The 9,450-nt window shown below is 49.4% G+C and overlaps 1 protein-coding gene across 1 annotated transcript; it reads right to left on the minus strand.

The window, feature by feature from the left end:
* Positions 1–1,289: 1,289 nt before the first annotated feature.
* Positions 1,290–5,610, minus strand: LOC104277369 (perilipin-3-like; the record flags this gene model as incomplete). Its single annotated transcript, XM_009873988.1, has 8 exons — positions 1,290–1,592; positions 1,685–1,813; positions 2,002–2,201; positions 2,638–2,722; positions 2,840–3,940; positions 4,287–4,369; positions 4,862–5,057; positions 5,534–5,610. Coding segments are annotated over 8 exons (2,174 nt in total), but the record flags the coding sequence as incomplete, so codon positions are not given.
* Positions 5,611–9,450: the final 3,840 nt, after the last annotated feature.

Raw genomic sequence — 9,450 nt, forward strand, 5'->3', positions numbered from 1 at the left:
AATGCCAACCTGGGCTAAGGGGAGAACATCATGCTGCAGCTTTACATATACACAAGGAACAGATTTTAATTACTTTTTTTAAACGCAGGTCTCACTTTATTCTGAAGTCTGCTTGCCATTATTCCAGCCTTAGCACAGGGACCGTGCCAGGATGTAAAATAAATTACATTAGAAATTATTACAAGGTATTGATTGCTGGGAAAATAACTAGCACCTATCTCCCCTATTCTGATGGCAGGATATCCTATGAGCGTGGCAGAGTAACTCCTGGAAAAAGCCACCTCATTCGCCAGCTTCTTACAGGCTGCGAAAGGTTTCACGCCCAGAGTTACTCACACACAAACAGGTGATCCCTGACGTATTTCGTAGAACTAGAAAAGATAATCCCACCACAAACTGGCGTGCTTAAAAGAAAATCCCACCTTGCAAAGGTTCTAAGGAAGAACAAACATTTGGCTGATCGATAAAGAGAAGTGTTTCTGAGAAGCAGCCTCATGTCCCCAGCTGTTCCTAGTCTGCTGCGGGGCTGAGCCTCGCCGGAAGCACAGCGGGCAGAGAGGAAGTCCTGCTGGCAACGCGCATTTTTTAAACTTGTAGAAGGAGGAAACTCTATCAAAGATCAAGGGCATCAAGATCTTTGGAGCTTGGATGCGTTAAAAACGGATCCAAAGTTAAAAATAAGCTGAGACCAGTTCTCTCCCACAACTTGTCTCGGCCAGAATTAGCTGTTCCCACAGCTGGGCTGACTAAAAAAGCTGAAGTACGGGCCCCCAGCTTCCCTTCCAGTGCAGCAGCATGTTTAAAAAAATATAAATCGAGATACGGAATCACCCCTCCTTGGTTTGCAGAGAGACTGTAAACCCAGCCTAGGAAAGGGAGAGAGCAGGGGGCAGTGGTGGCACGACTGGCCACACAATTAAAAGATAAAGGGCTGTTCTGGCCAGGGAGCCTGGGCCAGAAGAGCTGGAATTCTTTCAGAGATCTTCCTTTGGTGCATTAGTTTTTATCTGCTTTTCAGCCAGTGCCACCACTGTGTCTTTCCTCGCCTTCTCTTCCAGCTTCTCTGACACTTCACATCCTTCCCCTGGGATCCTGTCTGCTCCCTTTGGTTCTTCAGGTATCTGAGCCACTTCCTTTGATACCACCTCCGTTGATGCCACCTCCATTGATGCCACCGCCTTTGATGATGTAGCCTTTTCCAACACAGGTGATTTTATATCAGCCATCATCTCCTCCTCCTTCTTCTTCTTCCTTTGTTTTCTGCTGTGCTGTGAGGCTTTAGCTATCGCCCTGAAGGGCCCCACAAGCCAGTTCAGAGGGGTGTTCTGAGTTACGTACGCAAACAGGTCGTCTAGGGACCTGCGGGCTTCTGCCACACAGTCCTGGCTCTGGCTTAGGGTGGTGCTGGAGAGGTCCTGGAAAGACATAGCGCTGGAAAAAGAACCGTGGAGCTTGTGGATACTTCGAGTGGCTTGATACACAGCTTCTTGGATGTTGGTGGGCAGGCCTTGGATGCTGGCTTTCAGATTCTCATAGACAGGCTGTAGCTGCTGGGTGATGATACGCAGCATAGCTAAAGTCCGAGGCTCTACCTGCTGGGAAAGAGATAGAGCTCAGTTACTCGAGCAGCGGAGATGTACACCAGCCACAAAAGGCCTGATTAAATGCCCCCTTCTAGGGATACCTCTACTTGGGAGGCAGTTTTAACTTGGTTTCCTTTGGGTTGGGTCAGGCTCCAGTCCACCCACAGCTGATGGAGCTTCTCCTGCCCATCCAGAAGCTTCTGGCCGACCTCTTCTTTCACAGATTCAATCTGATGGGAAAAATGAGAGGGACAGCTGTATTGCAAGCACGCGCCATCAGAGAAGCACAAAGTGCTTCCCTTCCCGGGTAGGATCCAAAATGCCACGCAGCTGGTACAGGGTGGAGGAGGAGCTTTCGTCTGGATAGTAGAGCAGGAAGACTACAGACAGGAAGAGAAAGGAAAAAGCATGTTTGTACCAATTTTATTGCCAGTTGTAGTCGTGAGAGAGTATCCTGGGTGCTTTGCTTAACACGCTGCAGTTTGTTCAGGGAGAGCCGGTAGGCTCGGTGGCGGACTTTGTTAGAGAGGGAACCCAGCCGCACAAAGTAACTCTGCTGCTGTTTCTGCTCCTCCACAGAAGCCATGCAGAATCCCTCGACCGTTGTGGCAAGTTTACCTGGAGGAAACAAGAACAGAGATGCAGCTGTGCTCCACTACCCCGGCTGTAAGGGGGGAAAAGAGGTAAGATCACCCATTGAGAAACACGAGGCTGAAGCTTGTGGTGTGAACAGTAGAGGTTTGTTGTTGCTCAGATATTAAAGGTCGGCTAGTCCCTCCTCAACATGTTCTCTTCAGCTAAGCAGACTTGACAGATAGATCGAAGCGTGCACCCACACATTGATTTGCCTTGAGGCTGGTGGGCAAGGACCTGCTAGCAAATGCTTGAATTCTGTCCCACACCATGTGACGAGTCAGTGTTGAGAGCCAGCCGGCTTGGTGACAAATTTGGAGCTACCTGTCTACTTCAGGAGACGAGTCTTGCGGTGTCAGGTGCTCTCTAGTCATGTGGGAAAGGCTTTGTGTTTACCAGCGCCAGCTAAGTATTTTCTCACCTAGTTCTTCCTCTGTCATCGGGAGGTACTGATCCACCAGATCTTCTGACATGCCCAGGACAGATTCCACACCGCCTGCCACTGTCTGGCTCACAGCCTTGGCTTTGCTTAAGCTGTTGGTCACCACTGAATTAGTTATCTCCACACCCTCCTGGATAGCCTCTCTGCTCTGCTTCAAGGCTGTGTTTATTTTGCTGGTTACGGTGCCATACGCAGTATCCAGAGCTGTATTGACTGTAGAAGCGACCATCGATTTGGTCTTCTCAACACTGTCCTGAACGGCCTCTTTGGTCAGGTCCATCGCTTCAGTCACTCTGTTGGTCACAAGATCCTTTGCACCCTGGGCAGCCCCGACAGCAGCAGTAATAGTAGAAGTAACTGCAGACTTGGTCCGGCCAACACTGTCCTCCATGAGATGTTTAGTGAGGTCCACGGCTTCGGTGACCTTGTTCGTCACAAGGTCTTTGGCACCTTGGGCAGCTTCCACAGCATTGACAATAGTAGAAGCAACTGCAGACTTGGTCATTCCAACGCTGTCCTCCACAAAGTGTTTACTGAGGTCCACGGCTTCGGTCACCTTGTTCGTCACAAGGTCCTTGGCCCCCTGAGCAGCTTCCACAGCTTCGGTCACCTTGTTAGTCACAAGGTCTTTGGCACCTTGAGCAGCTTCCACAGCATTGACAATAGTAGAAGCAACTGCAGACTTGGTCATTCCAACGCTGTCCTCCACAAAGTGTTTACTGAGGTCCACGGCTTCGGTCACCTTGTTCGTCACAAGGTCCTTGGCACCTTGGGCAGCTTCCACAACTTCGGTGACCTTGTTAGACACAAGGTGTTTGGCACCTTGGGCAGCTTCCACAGCATTGACAATAGTAGAAGTAACTGCAGACTTGGTTGTTCCAACACTGTCCTCCACAAAGTGTTTACTGAGGTCCACGGCTTCAGTCACCTTGTTCGTCACAAGGTCTTTGGCACCTTGGGCAGCTTCCACAGCATTGACAATAGTAGAAGCAACTGCAGACTTGGTCATTCCAACGCTGTCCTCCACAAAGTGTTTACTGAGGTCCACGGCTTCGGTCACCTTGTTCGTCACAAGGTCCTTGGCTCCCTGAGCAGCCTCCACAGCGCTGTTAACAGTGGAGGTGACCATTGACCTTGTCAGCTTGACACTGTCCCCAACAACGTTTTTGGTGAGGTCCATAGCTTCAGTCACTTTATCAGCCATTGCTTCTTTTGCCTCACAGGCAGCATCCAGAGCAGATGTCACTTTGGTGGAAACCAGCTGCTTGGTGTCTGAGATTACCTACAAGAGGGAGAGGCAGAGAAAAGTATATTCTTTTTTTTTCCTTAAATAGGTTTTCCCTCCCTACTTCAGGCATGGGAGGCAGGGTGTTCCTTATGGCTAAATCACAATCTCGTGGGAAAGCTGAGGAGGTCAGTACACCTGTATTTATGGGGGACACGCTCACTTCCACATGCTGAAGGCATCACTCCAGCTTTCATCAGCTTGCAGTGCCTCCCCTAGCCCATACCAGGAACTGACCTGACAAAACAGTGCTGCTGAAAGGTATTTTCCCATATTCCTCTGTAACAGTTCCATCAAGCAAGAGATCAAGTCATGGCTTCCCCAGGAGTAACCTTTACTTTACCTTGTCTGCTGGCTCTTGAAGAAAAGGCAAGTTCTCCTCCAGTTGATCCAGTCCTTTACAGGCATATTCATTTACAAGAGCAACTAGAAAAGACAACAGGAACCAGTTGATTCTTCAGTTTGGACAGGGAGGTTTGACCCTACGATGGCCAATTCAGGGTACACTCATAAAAGCAAGCAAAAAAAAAATCACCGTTCTGGGGTAGGGTGTGTGTGGGGATGTCTTGTTAAAAAGCGAAGAAAGTTGGAAAGTGTCGGGTGAGACACACTGAGCTATATCCAAGGTGGACAGTGCAACTACCAGTGGGGCTGCTCATACCTTGAAGTGATAAAAGCAGGAGATTTTGCTCAGTGACTTAAAGAAGCCACAGGCAAGAGGCCAGACTTTGTTTCTGTAACAGTTTCATGTCCATGAAATCCAGTGGTTTCGCTGAGCAGGTGCTGAGAGGAAGGCTCAGCGCCACAACTACCTAGAGCAACGTGCTGTTGGAGGTGGACATCATCCCCCAGGCACGTGAAACTCCCCTCCTCGCTACTCCTCTGTGCAGAGGGGGTCCCTCCAGCCTCTCCACTTACTTTGTGGCTCAAGTTGGTTCAGGATGGGCTGTGCCCCACCGACCACGCTGCCTACTGCGACGGCAGCCACGGTCTCAGCCACGTTGCAGACACCGCTGAGGTACGGGTGCGTCTCCTTCGTATAGTTGTAGGCAGATGAGACCAGGTTAAATGCAGAGTTGAGCAAGGGCAAGCTGGTGACACGATTGACAGCGCTCTAAAACCCAAGAGAAATATGTGACATTAGAGACCTAACCTCAAGCTGGTGGGTGAATACATGTGTCTGCGCAGAAAGGTCCTAAGGGGACATCAAGTCCATCTCCTCATCCTTCTTAAACTCAGAATTGAAGTCAGTGCAAGTCAGTGACAAGCCAGGATTAAAAGTTTGAGCTCTGGGCTCAATTCTGAGTCCCACTGGGTTTCAGCACCAAACCCAGATGTGAAAACAGGACCTTTAACAGCTCATGTTTCAGAATTCCTCGAGCTGGCCCCGAAGTTTTCTCTTGAGCAAAAAAAAAAAAAAATTAGTTTCTGTGTTAACTGCCTTTAGATTTACCCTCAGCTTCATACCGTTAATCTTTCTGCTACTTCCAGTCTGGCTGCGAGCTGCTGGTGGAGTCACGGTACCAGCGTATCTGCCGTCAGGTAGTTTAACTGTTACATGTTAAGAGTACCAGCCGCCCTGGCACCTACCTCTTGCTGCTGCTCCTCACCCTTCAGCACATCTTTTTTTGTGGCCTTTTCTGATGCCATTCTGAATTCAGCTGCAGCTGAAACGAAAAACAAGGGTGTAACAGTGTGAGTACTACTTCATTTCCTCTGGTGAATTAAAGCCGCAGCAAACCTGGTGGAAAGCAGAGGGCACCCCAGCTGGGATCTGTCACTCAGCATGGCCTGGGAGCATTAATGTGACATCACTCATCTTTTTGGCAGGGCTGTGGAGATACTGGAGAGGCTCCATGATTCTATGTGGGACAAGGACCATACTCAGTCATCTCCCTCGATCCCCAAATACGTTAAACGAAATAACCATCCTGCTTTTTTTATTGCTAAGACAGTAGTATAAGTAATTATTTTTCATTTTAATTTTCAAAGTGTGGCAAACTCAAACAGGTTAATATTTATTTGGAAAAAAACCAAACCCTGAACTTGCTGAATACCCTTTAAGGGGGGGGAAAAGCCCTCAGATTTTCTCTGCTTTGTCTGAAGCAGAGATGGGGTCTGCAATGGCTTCATCCTTTTAAAAAAAACAAACCACCAAAACAAACTAAAAATCTGGCAGGACTTCAGCTCTGCTTCAGAAAGGTGTCAGGACCAGAGACTGAACAGAAATGCTGGGACAGCAATAGGTGTATTTTACCTTTTTAATTAGCATTTGGTGTTTCCAGCCCCTTTCCTCTGAAGGGTGGCTCTGGGGCAGCCTTTGCAAAGAGAGACACTTCAGAGTCATCGCTCTGTTCATCCTGGGGAGCTTTTATGGGCCTCCCCACCACTGCCAGCTCCTGCAACCCTTCCTCTGGGAAGGGTATGGAAATCCTTCCAAGTTTTCCCAGAAGAGTGAGTCAGGTTTCCCAGCTGCAGCGTTCTGGCTGGCTACCTTGAAACTTGTGTCCCCGTCCTACTGACCAGCTTAGGCAGGAAATCCCTCCTCACTTCCTCTGAAACCAAGTCTCAGAAGTATTCTCATTACATAATGGGGTTAAAGAAGTTAAAGAATAACAATGATGCAATATCTTGAACGTGTACTGGCCTCCCCAGCATAGACCTAGGTCAGTATCTGGACACTCCAGTATCGTGTGATAAATCCAGGATTACTTCTCAGCCTGAGGCAGAGCCGGGATTTCAGAGTATTTCAGCGCAGTGTCCGCTTTTCTCTCCCTTGCCAGTTAATTCCTATTCTTAGAATTTTCCAATAGAAAACCCCCAAACCAAAATTGCTCACAGTCTAGATTCCCAAGCCAAGCGCTGCTCCAGGCTCGCTGGCAGGCTCTACCCCCCCAAAAAAAGACTTGCCAGCTGATTTGTGACAGGAACCATTGTCTTATTTCTTGTCGTCTTTGACTTGTGTAAGGTTTTTATTTTGCTGTGGGAACAGGAACAGAGATCTGAGGAAGAAGTAGCGAAACGAGCATTTGTTAGCCCTGGCCTGACCGTGGGTAGAGCCGGGGGAGACATCTCGGGAGGTAACTCGGCAGGATGTCAAGTGTTGCTGCATTAACCATGCAATTAGTCAGCATTTTAGCGAGATTCAAGCAGGGCAGCGGTGCAGGGTGCTACATGTCTGCAGCAAAACTTGTCACAACAGTTGGGACCTCCAGCCTCTCAAGCGAGAAGCCCAGAACCGGCGCTGCCTGATTGAACAGGGCAGCAAAAACACAGCTTCGACTTTATCATCCTCAGAGAACTTCTAGAAAACCGCTCCAAATAAGTCCCAAAGTCCAGAGGGTTTGCTCACTCAGTGGTTGCTCTGCTTTAGGGCAATTTTGTTGGCTGGTTTTTAGTGGTTTATTTTTTGTAGCCCTGTCATGGGGCAAAGCACAGTTATTTCGACACCATTGCAAACAGTCCCTTTGCTTCGTTATTTTACTTTTAGACAGGTGGGAAACACTCAAACAGCAGAGTGTCTTGCTGGCCTTGGTGTCAGGGTCAGCACACAGACCCACTGCAGCCAAAAAAAAAAAAAAGTAGGGGGGGAAAAAAAAAAAAGGAGGACTCTAGCTGCCAGCATAAGTCAGGAGTAATTCCTTGGCTGATGTAAAAATTAGTAAAGGGGAGAATCACCCTCTGAAGTACTAGGGGCTCATCTTAATTCTGGATGCAACTGTGTCAGTGCCAGCCCTTGCAGCAAGGTCATGTTAGAACCTGATTTGCTCTCCTCGCCGAGAGAGGGATCGGGGTGTGTTGCAACACCAGAGTGGGTTGTGTGGGCAAGTCTTCCTGAGCCCACAGCATGGTTTTATTTTCTCTTTCTAGTCTCTCGCCTGCAAAAGTGCTGAGCAGACCTCGTTTCACTTCGGAGCCTGCAGGAAAGCACAGCGAGTGGCAACTCCAGGGCAGTTGTTGCAGAACCCTTTGGAGAAAGGGTCACAGGAGTCACAGACCCCACGCGAGGGAACCACCAAGCAGAAGAGAGGAAACCGTGTCACCCTTTGTTTTGGTGACAGTTCGCTCTGTATGCAAACGACCATCCGATGACTTCATGCCATTGCTACATCAGAAATATGAGGTCACTGCTGGGGAAAGTTTGTGAACCAGGCAGTTTCAGAAGGATGAAACTTCAGTGCACGTTTCTAGCACGGCACGGTAGCTCAGCTGCTGCTCACTGCCCAGTTTGGCACAAGTCTGAGCTTGGCGACGCGGCGAGGGCACCGCAGATGCCAGGCTGCTCCGGCTTCCCCGCCTGGGTCGGACTGGCAGAGCCTGAGCAACGTGTCAGCCTGGCAGAGGAGCCAGTCCCTTCCTCCCGGGGTAAGCGCCTCTCCTGACTTCTGTCACGCTGACAATGACCAGCGTACATAAAGCCAGTTCTTTCACTTGTTTTCTTTTTCCTGTGGAAAGAAGCTCTGCCCTGTGAAGCTCTGCTGTCACGTTGTCCTGTGGACAGAGCGGGGGCTTTTCTCCCCTCCTAATTCCTTTTACCTTGGGAAGACAGGCGGAGCCATGGCCTGCCTGGGTCAATAGCTGAACTGGCAATTCCTTAGCGATCCTTTAGGAAAACAAAGCTAAACTTAGTGCTTTAGATGTGAGCAGGGAGCGTTAGTCAGGGCAGGGACAATAGTTTGTGGTTAAAGCACTTATTTACATTCTTTTTGAGATTTGCCACTGATGCCCCAGTAACCGGAGCTGCTGGGTCAGAGGGAGTCTGAGCGGCTCTGCCCGCACCCGCACCCGAGGGAGTCGTTTGCAAATGCTCTCAGGGCAGAGTCAGTTTTAGGAGGAGGATCAGATGATTTTCAGCTTTCACCTTAGGACATTAGTTTCAGATTTGCTGATGGAGGTGCCCATCTCACCTGGCTGGAAAAGCCACCAGCGTTAGGGAACCTCAGAGACGAAAGGGACTCCTGCAGAGGCAGGCAGGGTTTCCCCTCCCACAAACTTCCAAAGCAAATTAAGCACCAGAGCCAGTGGCCACTACTAGGTCAGTAACTCCTCAGGACGGTGGGTGCAGAAGCTATCCAACTCCTTCTGGGCTTTCCAGAACTTTCCATTTACCACTTTTTCCATGAGGGCAAAACGCTGAGTTCCAGACAGAGGCTGTAACTCGCAGAACAAGCTGCGTGCTGCTCGCTCTTTAACACAAGATTTTCACCTGGAAGTTTCAGCAGAACCAGCTTCAGCAACTGAAGTCCTCCACAGCCTGCGCAGTTTCAGGCAGTCACACTCACATGCAGGAACCCTGTTAGTCTTGAGAAACGCTGAGCTCGTTTCCCAAAACGATTCTATGACTCCATGGTAAGCGGCCAGAGCCCTGCGTGGCTGCAGCCTTGAGCAGACAAGAGGTTACCTTGTCACTCATCCCCCGCTCTTCGTTAATGTTATGATCATGCCTACACCGAACGATCACGCGAAATGGCTACAGGCGTGTCTGGCAGCCCCGTCAACAGGAAGGG

Source organism: Apaloderma vittatum, unplaced genomic scaffold (assembly GCF_000703405.1).
Source record: "Apaloderma vittatum isolate BGI_N311 unplaced genomic scaffold, ASM70340v1 scaffold22617, whole genome shotgun sequence".
NCBI lineage: Eukaryota > Metazoa > Chordata > Aves > Trogoniformes > Trogonidae > Apaloderma > Apaloderma vittatum.